General features: G+C 38.1%; 1 protein-coding gene across 6 annotated transcripts in view; it reads right to left on the bottom strand.

Moving 5' to 3' along the window:
• Nucleotides 1-25,025, bottom strand: part of LOC127971379 (ecto-NOX disulfide-thiol exchanger 2) — a 189,885-nt gene that overhangs the window by 91,417 nt on the left and 73,443 nt on the right. For all 6 annotated transcript variants that reach the window (XM_052574356.1, XM_052574358.1, XM_052574361.1 and 3 more), the window contains one exon: nt 8,778-8,921. In XM_052574356.1, the coding sequence (XP_052430316.1) occupies nt 8,778-8,921 (144 nt within the window). The remainder of the gene's footprint in view (nt 1-8,777; nt 8,922-25,025) is intronic.

The raw sequence follows: 25,025 nt of genomic DNA, 5'->3' as shown, positions 1-25,025 counted from the left end.
ATTGGATTTTGGCCGATATTCGATATGCCGATATTTTCAAAATAATTTTGGCCGATGCCGATATATATACAAATATATACTGATATATTTAAACTTTAATTTTACTGAAGAGAAATCCATGTATCTCTTCTGTACTGATTCTACCATACATGTATTATTTTACAAACGTAGACAGACATTCACATCTGAAAAACAGGTCAATTATTTAACTTGGAGAATATTGGTTTGGCTCATCGGCAGAAATATTCATATCGGCCGATACCGATGATGGTCATTTTAAGCTTTTATCGGCCGATACCGATGTTGTGCCGATATTATCGTGCATCCCTAGTTATGACATATGTTACTATTATACAGAATAATGTATTTCTCAAAGTAATAATAATAATAATAATAATAATAAACAGAATAAAAAAAAGTGCAATACCATGGATAAAATGTTAATAAATTATTTAATTGCTAAATATGTATTAATTAAATTAATTCCACTCTGGAACCACAATTGAAACATAATGCATGGATTTTGGGATAAAGGGACATCTTGAAAAATGGACATTATTGAGCTCACGTTTAAGTTCACGTTTGATTGTTACTTTCTCTAACCTTTACTAGATTAACATTAACCAGTACAAACACTGTTCACTACTGGAAAGACGTTTATGTAATGTGTAAACATCCAAACAGAGATGAAACGAGATGGAAAGAGCTGCGGTGATTGATGTCCCGGACCCCCTGAGGTACACCGACAGAAAACTTTACACAGCTTGTTATGTAGATTGAATCATTGACTTCTTTCATGTGGCACGCTGAACAGAGACAGCTGAGAGCCGAGTCCCCGTCTCCACAGGGTGGGATTCCTTCAGACACACAGCCTTTCATCACGTCCCAATCACATGAACAAGCCACACACACACACACACACGCAGGACAGAACTGACAGAAGCGTTTGAGATCAATACAGACGGCTTGAGAGGCAGGGTGTGAGCTTCAGGAACGAGACCGATTGATTGGATATCCACTTAATCAGCTGTAATACTGTATGTTTGTGTTTCGATGTAGTCAGATGTTAATGTTCTGTTAGAACAGCTATACTGTAAAGGCTGGAGTTCAATTCATTCATCATTTTCCTTATTGTTTTGTCTAGAGAACTTTATTTTTTCCTCACCCCAGCTGCATTTCTTTTTAAGCATATAACACATTTCAGTAGGCTTTATGCTAAAAATAAATAAAGAAAAACATATTTACCAAGAAAGCAAACCACTAGGGCTTTGTGAAGGAACTACAGGTGGTTTGTGAGATTATGAAAAATATAATAACATAAAACAAAATGAGAAAAATGTTTTGTTTTTTTTACCTGTATTTCATGTCATAATTAACAAACAGTGTGTTGTTATTGTCTTATTTAGATAATATATTTCAATAAATGTCTTAATAAAATTAAATATTTGAAAAAAAAAAAATCTATACAATTTTAAATAAAACATTAAGAAAGAATAATAAATAAATAAAAAATACTACCCAAATTGTGAATATCATTGTTTCAAAATAAACAAAAAAGTGTTTTAAGTGTCACACAATTCCTGTGCAAATGACTTTTACGAATCGTTTGTTTCTTGTAAAGAATTGTTTAAAAACACAACTGAATCCGTCTGACAAATCCTCACTGAATCAATCAGTAAGTGTACTTGGATTCAATTTCGGATTTAACCACGTATGACTACTTTCGCCAAGTCAAGACAAAAGTGCTGAAAGAAAGGGCATTATTAACAGGTGAAGCTCTCATTCAGAACAGAAATAATGGGAGGCAGCAGTGAACACCTCTCTCGTAAACCTGCAAACCATCACACACACACACACACACACACACACACACACACACACACACACACACACAAACAGAAACAGAGACAGACGCCCCGTCCTACCCTCAGACAGTCCAGCCTCTACACACCAACGCATTTATCAGTAAACGAGCACACACACACACACACACACACACACACACGCACACACACACACATGGGGCTGCCAATCTTTCCCGAGCGCTTCTCCCACACACGTTTCTTACTGTAGTGCTGCTTCCCTTGTCTTTTGTCTCAGTCGTGTTTGGGTGAGAGGCAGAGGCTCATCTGCACCCCCCCCCCTCCTCAACGGCAATCAATAGAGCTTCACGCTGCACTCCTCAAGCACTTACTGTGGACTAATGGTGCCGAAGGGTTACAGCAAAGCAGAATGACTCACTGCAGATATCATGCCACATGCTACTTCCTCAAACATTAAAATTAAAACATTTGCTGCCTGATATAACCCCTGATATATGTCTCCACAGCTGCTGGCCTGAAGAAAATACTGTGAGGTGAAAAAAAAATAATAATAATAATTTTAGGCATTTTCCTGAAATGCCAACATGCAAATCTTTTCCAGTTAAAACATTTCGGTTTATCAGAGCCGCAGCCGAGTGGTTAATGCACATGCTCTGATGTAGGAGTGGGTGATATAAGCAAACAGTTATATCACAACTGATGCACACAAAAAAAACTAAACAATAAAAAGGTCAAAAGGTTGGGCTGTCTTTAAGTGAATTTTATGAAATATTTTCTAAGGCCATGTCATGTGTGTTTTTAGAGAAGGCTAATTTCTCTAAAAGGCTGATTGATTAAGGCACTCGTCATCTCTGTAATCTCACAAGTAAGATCTCATACAGTACAGACCAAAGTTTGGACACACCTTCTCATTCAAAGAGTTTTCTTTATTTTCACGACTATGAAAATTGTAGATTCACTCTGTGCTCTGTCTGTGTTTATGTCTCTGAATATTCCCCCATTCATGATTCTATTGTTCTCATAAAACGAGTCTTTCACACCTCCGCCAGGTATGACACATTATCCACATTATTCTTTTATCATTATTCTTTTGCTTTTATTCCACCTTTATTAGCCTTTGTTGTGGTATTTCAAGCTTTACAATCCACCAAGCTGCAATCTCACTTCAGTCTCAGTATGCATTTTGCCCTTATCAAAAGTCTTACCATAAAAATACTACAAAATATTTTTCTTACGACCTTACGTGAATAATTGTGACAGAAATGCAGTATGAAGAAGAAATGCACCTGCTATTAGTAGCATTAGAGCTAACGTTAGCATCAAGCTACATCAGACAGTTTATGAAATTATTAGTACACTTTTACTCAAAACTCACTTTGAACCCCGATCGAGTGTTTGTAAAAACATCCCTTTATGATCACGGGTGGAATTTGGTCTTTTACTATTGTAAAAATTAGCTATTTGTAGCCTTTTACATCACTGCACAAGTTAGCATTTCAGATGTATATATATATATATATATATTTTTTTTTATAATGTCCCAGATCTCAAGAAAATCTCATACCAAGCTTTTCTATCGTAATCGTGGGTTTATTATTCGGATATTTTGTGTGTACAGAGGTGTATCACTGTTGTTTTGGCAAAATAACTACCAGGAAGTTTACAGGAAGCATGTGACACGATGTGGCGGTGTCCGGTTATGACACTGTCTGACACACAGCACGAGCTCACACACACACACACAGATCACTGGGAGAGGCTGTTTATAATCAGATTGCGTAAATCAGTGGAAAATGAATAGAAATGACGATTCTGTCTGAAGAAATATGAAGTAAACATCAGTAAATATATCCATATATCTCCGCAGATATGCATCTTTGGTCTATAAATCCTTATTGACGCTGTTCAGTGAGTCTATGTGAACACAAATAAACCGCTGCTGACGTGACTGAAATTAAAAATGTGGCATAATACGGATTTATTATTTTGCACTTCTGACATAAATCACTAAATAACTGTCACTGCAACAATGTTTTATCAAAACATTGGTCAAATATTGAACCTAGAGTCTTTAAACTTTCAACTGATGCACAGTTTGTCCAGATCAAGTAAGAGAGTGATGTTGAACGTGCTGTGAAAGTGAAACAATAATAAACTGGGGACGTCGGCGATGCTTGCATGTAAAGGGGTTAATGACATGTAAAATACTTCTGTTTAACATTTAGTTTTTACTTTTAATGTTTGTTTAACAAGGTTAAATATGGGCAATATGTATAGCCTATTAAAACGATATAAACGATGCTGTAAATGATAAATAAAGGAGAATAAAGGAAGTTATCATGCAAACCAGTGGATGTGAGGAGTATTTTAGAAAAGTTTAGAGGATTTAAGTTAATCTGTAAACATTAATGTATGAAGTAAAAAATAAGCTAGTAAGCTAATATAGTGAAAATGAATAAACCATAGCTGGGTTAAATCAACCTATTACGATGGGTTAAATAAACAACCCAATTTGCTGGGTAATATTAACCCAAGATGGGTTCTGTCCTATATTTACCCAGCCCTTGGGTTAATAACAACCCAGTGTATACACTAATTAAGAAGAATTGATCAGTGGACTGGCTCATACTCTTTCACTCCATAGGTTAACACTTCTAATACACGTGAAAGAAGTGTAGATGTGTATGTTTGTGTGTGTGTGTGTGTGTGTGTGTGTGTGTGTGTGAGAGAGAGAGAGCACCACACAACACCTGACAGCAATAACAATAGCGTCTCCAGCAGCAGCACACATCGAAACCTCAGCATCTGTATCTGACAGCCGTTCTCACCACCAGCGGCGATTCCCAGACTCGCTCTGCACCGCACAGGTCTACTGCTGCACAGAATTCCCTGAGATATGAAGGAAATGTCTTCCCATGATTCATTAACACACAAAACCATTGTGGCACGCCATTAGCAATACTGAAAAGAGAATCAATTGCTACACGGTGCTGGCTTATTACCCACTGATATATATCACAGGTAAGCAGTTCAAATAGTTGTATCGCAGAATAGAGGAAGCGCTGGGTTATTATTTAGACACAGCCCACTCGGGTAATGTATGCATTCTTCTGCCGTGCAAATCCAGAGAAAAAACTACAACCCCTAGGCTTTTAAAATTGCTATAGTAACTCATCAATTATCAAGTTAAAGCCCACGCCATTCATGAAGCAAAAAAGCTTCAAGGCTAAAACAGAGACAAAAGAATTTAAGAGAACAAAAGCAAGAAAGTCAGAGATGGTTTAAAATAAACCCGGGTTCCTGTTTTGTAACACGGAAACAAGATCTGAAATAATCAGACAGCTTGTTTTCACCAGTGATGATTTGGAATGAATTGGCTGCGTTTCTAAATTTAGAAATAAATATATATACACTCCCCAACAAAACCACTCTACTAAATCTACAACAATTAATTTTTTACAAATATAGGCTAGCTATTTAAGTAATCAATTCCTGTTTTTTTCCCCTCAATATTGCAATATATAATGGCAGAAAAACATGTCAGATATGTGTTCCAGGAAGTGTTGACAGTCTCAACATAACTGAAACTATTTAGTTCATTAAAAATGTGTATTGGCTACATTGTGCTAATTAAGTATCTCCCGATTAGAGCAACAAAGAGTTCAAGCCACGCTGTAAACAACCTGCCAAGTGTCCTGCACGAGTGTGCCGCCGAATCTCACCCACTCGCTCTCCACAGTGCATCCCTTATCCAGTAACATCAACATCAGGATAGGGGGTTGCACGTCTAATGGAGTGCCAGCGCTAATGAGATGAATCTATCCATTATAGTGCTTTAACGAGAGTAAATCTGCATGGCTGGTAATTAGTCCACGCCCCTGCATTAGCTCCACTCCTCAGAGGAACGGCTCTGTCTTGTGTTGCCAGAGGACATCAGAGCAGCTGAATGCATTATGCTCCAGATGCTGCGAATTTTCATCATTTAGATGTGTTTCCATCAGGGAGCGGATTGATCAGGCACGGTCACAGCGGATAAGAGCACGGCATAATGACAGGCCGGGAAGGAAAACTGCTGCCGTTGTTCAAAAAATAAACCCCATTAAGCAGCTCCTGGTTGCTAAGCAGACACGTACAGCACAACTATTTAGCGAGCCGGTGAAGCGCTAGTGGCTTTACAGCAGCCCAGGCATTGTAAGATTTGAGACAACAGTTGTGTGATTCAACCAGCGTAATCAAAGGCTTAACAAATCAGACAGGTATTAATTGCACTGAGTAACTGAGAAGCAAACAGCACACTTCCCACTGAGTTGAGCCAATATTACTGTTGAGTGTCCTACAAACCTCTTATTTTTGGTCTGAGTATTAAAACGACAAGATTAGCAAACACTGCCAGGCTGATTAAAACTCATTGTCTGCATGAGCACCACAAGCCACAGCTCTGACAAACTACATGACCTGTTTTTTAAGTTGTGACCATTTTATTTAAAGGAGAGTAATAATAAAAGCAAGATCAGGAAATGTTGTGAGCCAAATTAGAATTCCAATGATCTGTATGCGCACCAATGTCACACAGCGTGATCTTATATGACTGTTGCAGTGCCTGAAGAAATTTTGTATGCTTAAAAGTTTCAAAGCAGGTTTGAACTCGAATTGTCTGCATTAGCACCTCTGCGTTCTGTTAGGCCATGTCTCCAACATACTATAATGTTCTATTTTCAGTCTTTTGTCATTTTCATTCAAATTAGAATAATAAGTGGAGCTAAAATTAGGGAATGTTGCGAGCCAGATTTGAACTCAAATTGTCTGAATGAGCACCTTAGCTTTTCGTTAAGCCACTACTCAAACGTACTAAAGTGTCCTATTTAAGTATTCTGTCGCTTTAAATTAAAGAAGAGTAGAAGAAGTAACATGAGGAGCAATATTGGAGAATGTTGCAAGCCAGATTAGAACTTAAATAGTCTCAATAGCCAAGTTTCCATCCACCTATTTATATGTACAGAATGGGAATTTATGCGCATCTTGAATTTATGCGCATCTTGGCGTTTCCATCAAGCAATTTTTTTTATTCGATAATCCACAATATCGAATAAAAAAAAAAAATTAAAAATCTAAAAATTAAAAATTCTACAACTGAGTATGATAAGAAAAAATGCGCATAAACTACGAGCTAAACACATTTACCGAATAAATTCCTCCAGGTGCACTGAAAAAGTCATGTGACTTTGCGCTCTGAGAAACTTGACTAACCACGGAACCAATCTCGTTCACAGCATCTACTCGTTGGATGGAAACGGTGCTTTATTCGCAAAAGTTTTATGCAAAATTCCAATTAAATTCCGTTTTTGGATGAAAACATAGTTAACGATCACCTCAGCTTTCTTTTAAGCCACAGCTCTGACCTACTACTGTGTCCTGTTTTAGTATTTTGTCTCTTTCAATTAAAGAAAGTAATATGCGAAGTAAGATTAAGGACTGTTGCGAGCCAGATTAAAATCACTTTGTCTACATGAGCAGCAGAGCTCATCACTAAGCCAAGGCTATGTCTTACAAGGATGTCAGCCTCAAACCCATGTCTTCTTAATGAGCAGCACCACACTGACAAAATCTTAAAACCTCTTCTTTAACCTCAGCAGAACAATAAAACCCATTACCTCATTGACTTCCCTTTCAGCAGCCGGAGTGTCTAAATATTCGGTGTATGGTGAACACAGCTCATCTTAGCCTTTCTCAAACGACGTCCTTGCACAAAAGTAAAAAGTGCTCTGAAATGGGCAGATTAGATTAGCGCTTGGACGCTTTGATCTAAAGCTCGCTGGCTAGCTTTGATCTGCACAAGCAGCTCTTCACCATGACCAGAACACAATATGAGCCCATTTCACTTCCATTTGTATCAAATCTATGAGAATATATACGACGATGAGAAGCTCTGCTCACCGTCACTTGCTGCCATTTATCCCTAATCAGAGTCACTTCAAGTCATGAATGACGGCAGTGTTCCTGAGGGAGAAGTGACCATCATCAAGGGCCTGGAGATCAGAGCAGCAGACTTCAAATGGAGAATATGCTGACATAGAACAGCATGTGTGGAAACACACGATGGATGAAACTTACAATTATTAAGCGAATAAAAGCCTCAGAAGGTTGCAAGTTCAAAACCCACATAAAAAAAGTGGATTTTCCTTGTAAAAAATGGTCCCATACTGTAAATGAATTGTACCAGTTATTGTCACATGGCCACAAATAAAGATTTTAAAATAATGAACTGGAAAAAGACTGCCTAATTAACATTAACGATTAATCTGATCCAATTAAGTAGCCTTGACAACCAGAAACATTAAGTAGCCTTTCCAAGATCCATGTCTTTCAGCTAATCATAATTAAATTAATTAGTCCGCCATTAACATTAGCATGAATATGAATAGGCTCTTGTTCTTTTGAGCCAACCTGCATCAGAAAGGTTTGTAAAAAATTATCTGAGCGTTACTTTTCAAGTGTGATTTTGAAGGTTATCAGCGTCTTACAGATTCTCTGTTCATGACTGTTATATATCCAGATTCGCTTTTACATTTTAAAAACCCATATTGCATGGTGTTAGTCATAACTGTGAGAAGATACAAGCAACATACAATACCTCAAGAAATCTGTACTTTGGTCACTTATGTTTAGTGTTGTATTCCAGGCATATTTGACTTAGATTTTTATTCTATTAACCTCAATGTTTATGTCCGCTTATGAGATCAAAGCTACTAGAAAAGTGGAAATAACCTGAGGTTTCTGTTCTGATGCTTTAATGAAGGTGATAATTTGAAGTGAACGTTTCTCAGAATGCAGGACCCCCAGGCGTTCACCTCCCACATTCAAAGGTCAGGAAAAGAGCAGCTGCAGAATAACGATGTGAGTGCAGTTAACGACTGAAGAGCATGGTCTGAGGCCAGAGGAAATCATTAAGTGTACCTGGAGGAAGGTTGGGTCTCTTCCTCTTTTTGCTGTTTTCTGTTCCGTTTTCCAGAGGACAGTCAGAGACCAGAGGACCATTGGAGCTGTTGAATTGAAGGGGTTCGTTGTTCGAGGCAGGGTCAAAGGGCAGCGGATTCAGACCTGCAGAGGGAAAGAACAGATAAGCTTGGTAAGTCTGCATGCTCTGTAACCAGGGATGCACATAAATGGTGCGCAGTATCTTCTGTTTTTTAGAGCAAAACACAAAACTGTCACTTCACTGAAGAGCTTAAAAACCAGCGGTGGCAACCCACCAAAATAAATGCTTAATGATTTTAGGTTTGAAACTGATGATCATTTATATAAACAAATTAAAAATAAATTATATATTTATAAATGGGATTTTCACACACAACCATCTCTAGGGTTTTCAGAGAATATCCAATGAGCGGCAGTTGTGTGGACGACAATGCCTTGTTGATGTCAGAGGTCAGAGGTCAGAGGAGAATGGGCAGACTGGTTAGAGATGACAGAAAGGTAACAGTAACTTAAATAACCAAGGTATGTAGAATACCATTTCTGAAAACAACAACACACTGATCCCTGAAACAGATGAGCTACGGCAGCAGAAAAACACACCTGGTGTCACTCCTGTCAGCTAAGAACAGGAAACAGAGGCTACAATTCACACTGGATCACCAAAATTGGATAATAGAAGACTGGAAAAACATCGCCTGGTCTGATAAGTCTTGATTTCTGGTGCGACATTCAGATGGTAGGGTCAGAATCTGGCGTAAAGAACAGGATAATGCACCATGTTAAAGTTCAAATCATCTCAGGCTGGTTTCCTGAACATGACAGTGAGTTCACTTTACTCAGCTGATCTCCACAGTCAGACAGATCTCAATCCAACAGAGCAGCTTTGAGATGTGCTGGAATGGGAGAATCGCATCATGGATGTGCATCCAACAAATCTGCAGCAACTGTGTCATGTCAATATGGAGCAAAATCTCTGAGGAATGTTTCCAACACCTTGTTGAACCTATGCCACGAAGATTTAAGGCAGTTGTGAAAGCAAAAGGGGGTCCAACCCGGTGCTAGCAAGGTGTACCTAATAAAGTGGCCAGTGAGTGTGTGTGTGCTCTTGTTTTTGTGTCATATCAGGACACAACTCTGTATAATGTCATGGGTATGACATGGGTATTACAAGAAGAGGGTGACTTATGAGGACATAAGCCATGTCCCCATTTTTCAAAACTCTTATAAATCATACAGAATGAGTTTTTTTGAGAAAGTAAAAATGCACAAAGTTTCCTGTGAGGGTTAGGTGTAGGGTTGGGGTAAGGCCATAGATTATACAGTTTGTACAGAATAAAAACCATTACGCCTATGGGATGAACACACTTTTAACAAAAACAAACACGTATGTGTATATATATATATACACCAAAAAACAGATACATATAAATAAATCTTACAAACTTTAAGATGGAGTAGGACATCTAGACGTTTACCTAATATAAAACCTCATGCATACTACAGAAAACCTCTTGCATATCTTACAGATCTCATGACATGGCACTAATGCTTCCTTGGAATTTCCTGAGAATTTGTCTGTGCGCTCCTGCCGTTTTAATGTGCACTATGCATCATCTGTGTACAGTCTGTGGGCAAGCAGGCCGAAGCAGTGACTAAGCAAACCAAAGTGAGTGAGAATTGATTAAAAGTTTCCTATGTTTCTGTCTGGACCGCTAGAGAATGATTCATGAAGTGAAGACAGAAATGGTCCTTTAAGACTAATTTAATGGTGCAGCTTCATTTCAATGACAGCATATTTCTGCTCTGAAAGCCACGAAGACAGGATTATCCACACACACACACACACACTCCGTATCATTCTTTATTAACCCCTCTGTGAATTCCATTATAGAAATTGATTGCAGGTTCTGATGCTAAATGAGGAAACGTTCTTGAGACAGTAATCAATACCTAAGGACGCCCTCACTCCATTTCTGTTCTAGTCATGCACAAGGAGACGAGAAAGACAACAAAACCATCCAAAGAAAGATGGATTTAATAATAAAAACGACAAGATTGCAAAGATCCTAACAATATTGAATTTCAGAGAAAGCTTTAGCAATAACACTAATATGTCAGTTTTGGGCTAGATTTACATTGATTGCCACCTCAGCTTCACTGGCTATTACATGGCTGATACATTGAACAATATCATAAATACGATACGATACGAAGCACAATATCATAAATATGATACGATACGAAGCACAATATCATAAATACGATACGATACGAAGCACAATATCATAAATATGATACGATACGAAGCACAATATCATAAATACGATACGATACGAAGCACAATATCATAAATACGATACGATGCACAATATCATAAATACGATACAATACGAAGCACAATATCATAAATACGATACGATGCACAATATCATAAATACGATATGATGCACAATATCATAAATACGATACGATACGAAGTACAATATCATAAATACAATACGATACGAAGCATTTGATAAAGTTTAACTTTAAAGAAACAAAAAAAAAAAAAAATTTTGGCACATACTATATAGAAACATTTATTTAAAAGTAACACATTATTAAGTTTTTCTGTGTTCATCTTAAAAAATAAGTCCTTAAAAGTTACTACTATGTTGGTAACTTCCTGTCCCAGCATACAGCAGCGTGCATTACGTGCTGTTTGGAATACAGAGTGATGTCTGAGATATGCATGCTGGTCTGTTTTCATGAAATATTCATCACGCCTCTCGGTTTACATTGTTTTGCTTGGCATTATTTGCCTGAAGGATACAGAAGTGTGGGGCTGGGGGGCTGTCACTGCGTATCCTGTATGATGAGAGAGAAACAGACTGACACACAGTTCAGAGGCCACGGCTCAAAACCCTGCGTCATAATCTGCCACATCTGTCCTCTGCAGTGAGCAAACTCTCCCACATCACACTGCTCATGTGCATGAGACAGCAGACGCAAGACTGTGGAAATAGCAGGATCTGAACGGAGGAGGAGGAGGCAACTGAGTGTGCAAAAGCATATAAGTAGGAGATGGAAGAGCAGCGCTGCAGAATGACAGCATGAGAACAGACAGAAAAGCAGGATGGCTGAAGACTAATTTAAACAGTGCTGAAGAGCCTTCAAAAGCTCTCGCTGAGAAGTCCTTGGCATGTAACGAGCTGTTAATGACATAAGATGCTCTGAAATGATGACTCCTGTCAGTGACATCAGGAGTATTTATGAAAGTTTGGTGATTATTTAATTCACAGATTGAGAAGTTAGATTTAGGTACTCTGGTGTTGTCAAAAGACCTGGTCCTTAGTACCGAGGTCCCGTTCAAACCCGGTTCAGCGATATGATTTCTGGGAAAGAGGAAAACGAGGACGGAAAATTAATTTCAGCATCTGAGCTTCAGAGTTCTCTCTCCATCAAGTAATCTGAACTTTTCAGTTCATCTCAATGTACGCACAGCGCACATGTATTTGATGCTCTATAAACTCTTTGTGAAGGCGCACGACTCGCTCGCTTTACTGATAGCGCTGTTTCTCACACATGCAAAGAGAGAGAGAGCGAGTCTTACCACGCTGAATCGACACACTATATGTAAACTATTCTTTGTTGTCTTCACCTGTCAAAATAACGGAGTTCATTTAGAATTATTCATATTCATTTTCGAACAAGCAGAAGACATACTGGTTTCTCCGGTAGTGGGCGGAGCTAATGCGCAAATGGCAATTTCATTGGCTGACGCTCAACTAGTACCATCCCTGTTTTGATTTCAGCAAATCAGTTTGACCGAACGCAGACAACGTGATTAATATTCATGAACCCAGCAGCTCATCAATTCATAGTGGATTGTATATACATTAGTATGATAGTAAAATTAGTAGTAGTATTATCTTTTAATAATAATTAATATGATCTATTACTATTTTTTTTTATAGAAACCCTCAATGACCAAAAATATCTTAAGCATCACCACAGGTCTTAAGTTCAGTTAAAATGACAAATATGCGGCCTAAAAATAAATTTTTACATGAAGGCATTGTGCTAGAAATATTACTATTATTAAGTAAAATGTATGTGATACTGCTACTACTGTTGAAAAAAATTATAATACTTTATTTCTTAAAGGGGGGGTGAAATGCTATTTCATGCATACTGAGTTTTTTACACTGTTAAAGAGTTGGATTCCCATGCTAAACATGGACAAAGTTTCACAAATTAAGTTGTACGTTTGAAGGAGTATTTTTGTTCCAATTGTTCCAAAAAAACCTCTTCCGGTTTGTCACAAGTTTCGGAAAGTTTTTTTCGAGTATGGCTCTGTGTGACGTTAGATGGAGCGGAATTTCCTTATATGGGTCCTAAGTGCGCGCTCTTCTGCCGGAAGAGCGCGCGCTCCAGTATAGCAGAGCAATGAGAGGCTGAGCACAGCCTGATCAGAGCGAGAGCGTCGCGAAAAGTCACAAAAGAAGTGTGTTTTTGGTTGCCAGGGCAAGACAACCCTGCACAGATTACCAAAAGAGAAACAGCATTGAGGGACCAGTGGATGGAGTTTATTTTTACAGAGCATCAATGGAGTTGTGCAAGTGTTTTTGTTTGTTCCCTGCATTTCGGATTGCATATCGTTTATTTCTTAAAATGCAGTCCCAACGGAAAAGGGTCACGATCGTGTGTTGGAACCGCAGGCGGTGAGTAAAACTGCTTCAAATATGTCTGTGTTGTTAACTTAGCTATCGGCTCGTAAGCACATCAAGTAAACAACATGCGATGTTGTCATCAAACTGCACTTTCCACATGTACAGCTTAAAAAAATAAAATAAAAAAAAGACGACATAAAGTGGAACTTAGTCATTTTCCAAAACCGCTAAGCAAATATATACAGTTTCAGTACATACCACATAGCATACCGCCTTTGCTGATGCTGCTCTTGTTAAATTTCAGCCTCTGGATCTGTGTCACAGCTTCCACATGCTTTCAACTCAAAAGCGCTCGTGATTCTTTAGCTCCGCCCACACGTCACGCCTCTAGACGCTCGTGTTTTTACGGGAAAAATCGGTACAGACTATCTTTCTCTTATAAATATAATAAAAATAAAGACTTTTTGGAGTTATGAAGGATGCAGTACTACTCTATAGGTACTCAAGATTAACAGGATATTGAGTGAAAACGAGCATTTCACCCCCCCTTTAAATAAATCACAATATTTCTTTCATGTTTTAATTTTAACAGCAAATCCCCTTTATTTACCAAAAATAAAATGTGTTTAAATTTCATAAATTAAAAGACAAATTAAATTTGGTTGAAACTTGTTTACTGGTTTTCTTAATTATATAACTTGTAGAAAAACTTTAAACACAATTGTAAATAAGTATAAAGAATGGCATTGGTTTTAATTTTAGTGCTAAAAAGTTATTTTTTTTTAATTAGCATATTTTAGTGTTTTGCTTGGGTACCGAAATTGGTACCAAGAACCGTGGATTTTCACTGGTATCGGTACCGAATACTGAAATTTTGGTACCATGACAACACTACTCTGGTCAGTTCTTTCTTGCTGGTTTTAGTCAAAAACACAAATTGAGCAATTCATTTTCATCATAACTCGTGCGTTCATGGATTATTTTTCTTTTTAAAACATCTAGTCACCGTGAAAAAGTATAGTATACACCTGTACAAAATCTCGGAGTCCGTAAGACTCTTTTAATAAATGTGTTTGAAAGAAATTAATCTTTATATTGAACAAGGACATATTAGATTGATTAAAGACATTTTTGATGTTACAAAACATTTCTATTTAAAACATATGCTGTTCTTTTCTGTTCAAACAGAAAAATGTTAATCTGCACAACTGTTTCAACTTTGATAATGATCATTAATGTGCAACAAGCATATTAAAATGATCTTGTAGACTGTAATACATTTTTCAACTTTGAAACACAAGAATGTTTTAAAATATCACTGTTTTATTGTATTTTTGATCAAATGCAGCCTTGATGAGCAGAATAGACTTCTATTCTGCTCATCAAGCGAGCAAAACGAACACTTCTTAAGCAGCTATAATTATTATCATTTTATATTGTACATATCATATGAAGTAGCCTACTGTTTACATCATGGTAAATCAAACAGTTATGTCCAAAAAAACCTTTTAAAACAGCTTGGCAAAAGTGGTCTCTTAAAAGTTTGGTATCTTATGTTTAATTTTTTGATTCAAAGCAAAAACATAAATATTAAGACATATTTGACACAGTCCATGGCCCATGTGTGACCCCTAACAGCTCTCAGGAGCAGAGTGCATATATATCTCTGATTGATGTTCCTTCTGTCCATGTTGGACAAATTCTGTTCATACACGCCAAGAGAAACCACCAACCATGACAGAAAAGGGGCGCATAAACACTAACCATGCGGAAAAGAGCTATATATTCTGGAAAAAGCAGGGAAAAGTCGATAAATGAAAGAACATCCAGTTCCTGCGGAGTAAGAATGAAAGATAGCTGAAGTGAAACTCGATATGAAGATCTGAATACCTGATCGCAAGCAGCATCCCCCCGCCCCAAAAAAAGACTAGATTAGAAGAGGCAGACACAAAAGGAATTAAGTTGCTTTCTGGCTCCGGCTCTGTTCTCTTGCTGCTGATGGAAATGCTTCAATAGAGCTGCTGATGAGATTTAAATGAGTATTACTGTTCCTGCTCCTGACGTCCACAGAGGAGATCACATACTCAACGCAGCAGCAGGAGGACTTGCACAACACTCTCTTATCTTTCAAAGAGAGGGAGAGAGAGATGAAGTGGAAGATGAGGAGCGATAGATAGATAGATAGAGGATTTCTCCAGTAATTCTGAGCCGGATCAGACTCATGCATTCACGGATGTGTAGATGCAACTGATTTGATGAAGGTTTCTTTAACTGTAACCCAAGAAAAGTGATTCGCTAATGTGTTTAGAGGAATTATAAATGTCTCACAGCTTCTAGAGACTTCACAATCAGGTGTGGTGTGATGAAACCCTTCATTCTACTCTTCTCAACCACATTCCCATTACAATGTGCTTTAGAGGAACGATGTGTTCCCGCCTCCCCATCGGGCCTCTGGGTCTTGGTTTGGGAGAGGACTGTTGTGTGCTTCTAAACAAGACAAGACAAAGTGTTTGAGGGAGGAACATAATCGCCTCTGCGCTCTTCTACCCACAATGCAACAGGGAAATGTCACTGTGTAAAGAGGAAAAAGTTTCCTTCTTTATTCTGTTTACGGTCTCTCTTACAAGTTCACACAAAGACTCCGAGTGCATCAGGGACCAAAACCTCTTGACTTGCGTGGGTACATTAAATAAAGCAATTCTTTGTTTTCCCTCATGAGACTGTTGCGTAAGTTGCTGTGAACTGTCAGAAGTTGTCATGATAACGTCTTGTGCGCTAGCAGAGAAACTATCACAACGCCAAGTATTATTGATGTTAGCTTCTCATAGCACAGGTCGAATTTTATGCCTGTTCTATTTTTTTGTTTTGTAACACCGTACATTTTCACAAAATCTATTATATTTAATATTATATTTAATATCTAAACTCTGGTGTCCCGTCTGGCACAGTGCACTTATGAAAATGCCAAAGGCTGTGATTTAATTACTAAAAGTGTTGTTGCATTGCATGTTTCAGAGCAGAACGCAGCACTGTGTTCATTTACACACGCGCAGCTCATGATTCTGTGTTTTCTGTGTCTCTGAGAGGCTCGGTTCATAGGTAATGCAGCAAACTCAATCTCTGCATGTACATTTACGCAAATTGAACACCCGTTGACTTTATAGCAATACTCTGGGTGACTATTCCATATCAAACACGGCGTTTGCGACAGATCGTGTCTGTTTGTTTGCTCCTGTCCTGCAGCCTCCATCTGGCAGGTCTTCTCTCAGGAATGAAATTTGTTCAATTATTCCTGTTAACCAGCCACTTTTAAACTGAGAGCAGACACTATATTTACACCAGCCTGTTTAATTAGGCTCGGTTTAGAGATCAATTCATTCTGAGAGTCTCCAGGGACTCGGAGCCAAACAGAGATGGAGAATGAGCAGAAAGACACAAACTGAGCAGATTTGCACTGCTCTCCAGACACTGGAGACTTCTGACGGCTGGAGGAGAACGGTCATGTGGGTCAACCATGTCTAAGCCCTGAGAAATCTGCACTTTATCCCCAGGTCCTCCATCCGCTAATAGATGGATGAGTTGCTAAAGCGCTCTTTAACATCTGGTCAGAAACCCACTTCTCCTCTTGTGAGAGAAAAAACTGAAGGAAGAATATCACTACAATGATGCCAGTGAAAACAAATAACAGCAGGCTGGTGGCAGAAGGAGATTTGGAGGTTGAACGCAGAAAGACAGCCGGCACAAGAGACGGGTGCGAATGACTACAAGAGCTGGTGACAGAAATCAGATATGGATTTGAAAACACAAGACTCCTGACATGACGTAAGATGAAAACCAGATGACAGACTAAAGATCCCAGAAAATGATTCTTCTGTCCCCTGCAAGAAAATGTAAATTGAGCTTAATTGCACACATGAAAGAAAAGTCCAGACCGAGTCCAGATGAGGAACGTTTTCTCGCCGCGAGAAAACAAACAAAGGCACATTGCGCCAATCTCATTTCCTCTGGCACATCACATGACCAGTCTCTCTCAAGCTTTTCCCCTCGGTGCTTCACTGATCCCATCCTCACTGAGCTGAAGTTGACAGTCGCCACAGCTGTGAAGCATCTGAGACGCTTAACACCAGCCAGTGTTCACAGCTGGAATAAATAAGAATCAATAATAGTAATGACAACCCCAGCCGGGCTGACTGAGGTCTCGTCCCTCCCGCTAAAGACTGTATTAGTACAGCAGTGGAACGCGTCTTGTTGTGTACTCTAAGGTTTTTCAACACAACAGATGCCAGAAGTTCTGTTGTATCGCATGAATAAACACAAATCACACTCATAGTCTTGGATTTAGCACCTCCTGGTGTGTCGAGCTGTGTTCTGAGCTCAACACATGCCATTGGCGCTGCCAAATTAGCTGGATCAATGCAGTAGCACAGATAATAACATCTCGGGGTGTTCAGAGATGAAACTGATTCGTGATGACAGTCGGTGTGGTCTGTGCATGCTGCGGTCTACACATCAGTGCTTGGAGAGAAGCTGCATATTCTCAAGCTTGGCACGTCAAAGACGGCGAAGTCGGAAGGATGGGTCTCTCTGTAAACCAAAGACTGTGAGGTGAGAGCATGGCTAAAGATCTCAGGGTTGAGAAAGATGCATGCACAGTGAGGTTCAGGGTTTCTGAACAGCCCACAGTCAGTTCTCTGACTTTCTGTATGTCGCATACCAAAAATGGTTGGAATCTGTTAACAGAATGCAATTATTATGATTCATCATTCTTTAGAAATGAGAATGAAATGGTATATATATATATAAACCCAAAACCTGCTGGCAATTTATTCAACTGAAATGAACAACAACACCTGTGTGAAACGAGTAATTCAGGCTTTCAGTTCCTTAAGGTACGAGGAGACATTAAACTTGCGTTACGCTGAGCGCTAGAGAAGGCCAGAAGCCTTTCGAGTCTCTGGCAGCTGAAGCCGCCGGTCTACAGCCGAGTGCTAAAGCATGCAGGAGAAACACATGTAGCTCCTTTCTGGAAACAGAGCTGTTAAAGATCCTCAAACGTTCCTCTCGCACACCGAATCCTGGTTTTACTCGGCTGCACCTGCTTTCAATGTTCTAAGTGGTGTTCCTTCACAGCCATCTTCCTTTTCACAACAGATGTTATTAATATCAGCCGAGGCAATGCCTCATAAATGATTTATTCAAAAGCAGAAATGTTTCCATCCAGTCCATTCAAACAGCAGAGTCCAGGCAATGGAAGAGCCTCTTCATGCTGGTCTGCAGGGCACAAGCTGAGCCATTAATCTTCTGAAAGCGTATAACACAACTTAACAGAGATCAGACCCTGTCTATCTGTCACAGAGCATTAACGTCATTGACCTGACAAATTTATTTAGCCCTTTCCTGCTTTTTTTTTTCTTTTTTTCTCCGACATGGCAAAAATGGGATAACATCCCACTGCGGCATCTGAATTCTGCACTGATGGGATTACATTATTATGCTACACATTGACCTTAGATTTCCATCTCTATATAGCTTTCAGTGTTAGGGGTGATGCAAGTTATGGAATCAGATTACTTTTTTCAACGAACTAGTAAAGCAATGCAGAAACTCAATATTGTAATGCATTACTGTTTTTGAAAACTAAAGCCATAGAACAAAAGTTGTAGGCTATCCAACAACCCGACTGAGCCTTGGGCACAAGTACTTGAACAGCTGCCCTAGGGAAGAAGGCACTTAGTCGTAGTCCATACCGAGGTCACATTGTGCTGCTTAGCCAACAACGCACTAATATAATTGTACAAGGGTTACATTCTTGAGGCACTGAAGCGGTCAGATTCTCACCGGGCAGCATCGCGCTGGCCAGCAGATGTTGTGAAATAAATAATGGTGAATAGAGAGGGCTGTAATATCTCAAGGTCGACAGGCAGCCCGTCCTCGTCTCCCTATTGTTGCACTGAATGTGGGCAGCTCAGAGAACCAGATCCAAAATTAGCTTTAAGCAAGCACTATTCCACTTATGCCCCTGAGAGTGGTGATGATAACTCGTCACAAGGTCTACAAGCGACACTCAGGAAGGAATGTAGATCGGATGAAAAGAACGTGTGGCTATTCCTAGCCGAACATTAGCAAATATACACGTTGACCCTATGAGATGGACTGCAAGGTGCCTGACTGACCCAGCTCACAGAAATGTGTGAGGAATTATTCTGTCTATTAGAGCTGGATCAATACCAGAAGTTTGGCTTTGCTCAAAACAATCAAACGTATCACAACCTTTCAGAACAAAACAATAAAACAGAACAAAAACAAAACAGAATGAGAAACTCACAAATAATCAAACGAGAGCAAATAAATAAAATAGTCAGATATATTAATTAATGTTAAATGTTTATATATTATATAGGCTACTTTATATAAAACAGAAAGTCTTGGGGCCTGTTCGCACAAAACACATTTTTGCTTTTCTTTTTGTGTTTTTCATTGCTAGATGGACATGCACTCATGTCTCGTGTCTTCTGCAGCATCTCATGTATTTAGAAAAACACAGCGCTCAAGCTGAAAGTCCAGCTTTTAAAGAAAAAGTATTTCTAGACCTGGCATTTTTTCATTCCGTTTTAATGCTTTTAAATGCAAAAACGTGTTCTGTGTGACAATCACCGAGCAAGATCATACAGTATTAACGGCTACTGCTACTATTCCACAACAAAAGTCCTTCATGGATTTGTTCTGCAGGTATTCTGTGGTTTTTATGTTGTGAGAAATGAATTTATAATCGGGTTTGTACACTGCACCGTATCTCTGAGTCGACAAGCAAGTTCAGACTTATTTAGAGCTTATATAGTCCTGGAAAATGCTGATACTGTAGCAATTTACCACAATATTCTCTTCTAGAGTCTAGATTTTTTTAACTGCTTAAATTAACTGTTTAATTTTTTTTTATTTTTTTTTTATGAAAATCATGTTTTTTTATTATTTAAATGCAAATGCAAACATATCGAGATATATATCGAATATCGTAAAAATTTTGACAATATCGAGATATCATTTTTTTTTTTATATATCGCCCAGCCCTACATCTCACAATTTATTTTATTAAGTGAAAGGTATGATTAGAGGGCACTTTGTTGAACCAGAAGGTGATGGTTTCTGCAGCGGTAGGTTGAAATTCATGAAGTTTCTGTATTTCCGTCCTCGCCACTGACCTCTGAGGGTGAAAACAGTTCCCTCATAGAAGTGTGAATCACGGCCGAGATGTGAACTCATCAATTAAAGGTGCTAGAGGCATGCACGGTGTGTAAACATCGATGTAAACAAGCTTTTAGCAGAGCGTGTCCAGCACAGCAGTCCCTTTATTGGGTGTTTGGGGAGCGGTGTAGCTCAAAGGCTTCTCTCATCAATGGCGTACACTGTGTGTTTCCTACACCTGCCCCTGGAGCACACATGAAAGACTGCTCCTGGGGCGGAGGGACGACTTTACAAACTAGCATGAACACACAAATAAACACAAACATGGGCTAGCAGCACAGATGGATCTCTATGTGTAGATGCACAGAGGAGTCCATAGAGGACAAACGCTGACGTCTGACTGCTAATCTGCTCCAGTTAAGGTTTCGCCACTCGTTATGAGTCAAGCACAGCTTCTCTGTCTGACAACAGCCCAATGCACTGTGGCTTTTTGTTGGCTTGGCATACAGTACTGCTAAATAACTATCTGTGCTCCTCTGAAGACGAGAAGCCGAAAACCAAACCACCAAGTGTGTAGTTTTGGTTTGAACACTGGGGGAGTTGAAGTCCCGGGTCATGCTCAATCATAAGGTTTATTTATTTGTTTATTTGCATATTTATTTTTTTGTGAAATGGTAATAATAGATGATAACATAACTAGTGTTTCCAGGATCTTTTGGAATATTCCAGGAATATTCTTTTGGAACATCTGAAGGCCATGTAGCATAGTTCTTAACTGCAGCATTTGTTGTAATAAGACTTTTAATCATTACCAGGCCAATAATGATTTATTTTTTATTTTATTAATTAATATATGATTTGTTATGAAGAAACAACCGCCTGTACATGTATAACCAATATCTACAACATGCCACAATTGTAATAAAAATCTATTATACATTCTACATTAAGTTAAACAAAATGTTACACAATAAATAAGCCTACAATAAAACGTGATAATTCTAGTAAAGGTTAATTTATGAGGACATGGGATTTTAATAAGCCTATGTTACGTCTGGTTCAAGTCTTGTTAGTTTCTTTGCGTTTTTTTAGACTTTCTCCATCGCATTTCTCTAAATAATTCAAACAGATCGCATATTTTACCATCAGCTTTGTGATAGGAATGGCTCGCACAAATGTCCAGTGACAAGAAGAAATTCACTTACGATGAGAACATATTAAATATATTGATATTTAATACTGTAGGTAATTAACCAAAAAAAAAATCAGTTTACTGTATGTTACTCCTACATATTATAAGACTACTGCGTAACTAACTAAATACATAACAGAAAATAAACAATCATAAAATACGGATTAGTTAATTACAGTATTATTCAAATGTTTGGGGTTGGTAAATTATAATAATTATTAATATTATTATTTGACATTTTTTCAGTCTCATTTGATTATCAATTCTGCACTTAAAATTAATTTACAAAATGTGCAAAATATTTAAATTTAAAAAATATATATATAATATATATATATTCCTTTTTTTATTGAATATATCCTTGAATATTTAAAAAAACAATCTGAATGAAGTATTCATGAGAATTTTTATACAGCACTATGTTATTAAATTTCAGATCAACAAGATTCAATACATTTCAGGATGTGATCAACTCAGAAAGGAACGGTTGCTCTTACAGTGCAGTGTTTTAATCACTTTCCAGTGTGCTGGACCCGCACCGGTCTCTATGCGAGCTGTTGTTTTTCTCAATGGCAGTTTAATAGCTGCGCTTGAGCATCTCTGCTGGAAGACTTGTCATCTTTAGATTTCAGAACCCAGCGGGTGTCTGCAGGGGGCCTGGAGCGAAACCATCCACCATCAGTCTCGAAGCACACAGACTGGACCGTAGTATTAGCAATTTCCCCTCCTCAACACACACACACACACACACACACACACTCACGCTCAGGAGAACAGGATGTTCACAAGAGGAAAGAAACACACAGAGACAGAGAGACTGCTTGAGTCATGAACCCACACACACACATACACACACACGACTGGTCAAAGGTTTGGAAGTCTCACCGATGCTATGTTTATCTGACGAAAAACTAGTTTTAAAAACAGGTCTAGTAAAAACAAATCAATTATTACACTTTAAAATATCCTTTTTTCTATTTGACTATTTTAGATACAGTAAAACAGTGATACGGTTACAATAGAATAACAGTTTTTGGTTTATTATTAAATATTATAAATGTGATTCTAATGTGAGTGTACTGAGTGACTGATACCATCTTTGCTATGGGATAAAGTTGTTGCTTTGCACAGGTTTAATGTACATGTTTGCTTGCATTTATTTTAAGATCTGAAGTATCTGTCGTCGCTTTTAGTATGCAAGGTCACAGAACACAATATTCAAACTCACATTAGATATTATAAAGCACAGCACATGCACATGAGATACCTTTCATCGTGTGTCACATCTGGTTAGGACATGGTGTTATTATAATCAATGTTGAGTAGTTCAGCTGCCTAATATTTGTTGTGCAAGCCTTGATACCCTACCATTCAAACATTTAGGGCAAATACGTTTTGCGGGTAAAACAAACAAAAAAATGAATACATTTTTTTTATTGATCAACAATAAATGCAAGTAAATTGACAGTAAAGACATGCTGAAAAAAAAATGCTATGGACTCTGTATTTATAAAAAAAAAAAAAAAAAAAAAATATATATATATATATATATATATATATATATATATATATATATATATATATATATATATATATATATATATTAAGCAGAAAAAAATTCTAAATACTGATAATAATAAGAACCATAATTAATAATTAAGCACCAATAATAACTGGACAACAAAGCAGCATACAAGAATGATTTTTTTAAAGGATCATGTGACACTAAAGAAAAGTTTTGAATGACAGCAATAAATTACATTGAAAATAACTGTCTAAACGTGTCATTTATTTTAAAATGTAATAATAATAATAATAATAAACACTATGCTTTGACATCTATTACTTAAAAGAAAACAGTAAAACTGAATGTATTGTTAAATATTTCACTTTATCATTGTTTTAACTATTTTTCTACAAATAAATGGAGTCTTGTTGAGAATTGGAGACTGTAAAACACACAGCAATCGTTTGGTTTCTAGTAGTGGGTGTGTTTTTGAGTGTGGTTCGCCCCAGAGAGATCACATGTACCTGTCAAGCACACCTGCCTCCACACAATCCATGCAGAAACACCATTCAATTAAACACCTCTACCTCGATTTACTTTCCTAAATCAGCCCCTAATGAAGGTCAATGTTATGCAGATCGGCAAAAGACGAGCGCTCCAGTGGGGTCCAGTAAAAGTTAATGTATTCCCACCAGAAAATCTGACATTTGCTTACTAAAAAATTGTGTCCAGTTCCCGTTGGCCCTTTTCAGCTGGATAATACCCACACTGCACTTCTGCTAATCTGCAGGCGATGCCGACCAGTCACTGTAATTTACTGGTCAGAGAGACACTACAGAGACCGCAGGCGAGCCACATCTGAAGTAGAATATATATCATGAGAAGCTGTGTTCACACCGACTGCTTAATGGGAATCACAACTGTGTTTGGATTAGACACTAGATCGTTTTTATAAATTCAAGTTTGCTGTTAATTTACTCACAAAGATCCATCCAAGATTTGGATAAGGTGACTTTTTTTCTTCATATAGCTAGACACTTTGAGAGTCAACAAAATATACCCCAGGAGTATTAAAACCTCAATATACAGTAGGTGGACAGCCTAAATGGGCATTACCGCCGCCGCGTGTAATTCAGTCGCGTGTTTAAGTCGTTCGCAAAACTACCGCCAGGTGGCGCAAAGGGACGGATTGCGAAATCAATGTAATTGTAAAATGAGATAAAAGAAGGAAGTAAAACAACAATAACATTATGATATAACATTGTAACATAAAAAAAAACATAAAAAACATGTACATGAGTCACGGGTATTGGTTTTTGTGTCGCCTGCTATATTTGACTTTCAAAGTGATGGTAAACTCTAAAAAATGCTGGGTTAAAAACAACCCAACTTGGGTTATTTGGCAGCCCAGTGCTGGGTAAATATTGGACTGTGAATTTGGATTATATTAAAATGTAAGTTTGTGACAAATCCCTAAAAATAAGGCAAAGAGCTACTTAGTGACATAAGGTACACAAGCTTTCCAATTTTGATTCGCAGTCTCTGTGGTTTTACTCACTTTACTGCATTATTTAACAGTTTCCTTGAAGAGAAACAGCAGTTGACAGTCATTTTTAATGTTTCGGTTCATTCCAACCAATGTCAGAATAATAATTTCCAAACGATTTGTGCAACTCCATGGAGTTTTTTACTGA

Source organism: Carassius gibelio, chromosome B14 (assembly GCF_023724105.1).
Source record: "Carassius gibelio isolate Cgi1373 ecotype wild population from Czech Republic chromosome B14, carGib1.2-hapl.c, whole genome shotgun sequence".
In the NCBI taxonomy this organism is placed as follows: Eukaryota; Metazoa; Chordata; class Actinopteri; order Cypriniformes; family Cyprinidae; genus Carassius; species Carassius gibelio.
This window is presented reverse-complemented; position numbering and strand designations above follow the sequence as displayed.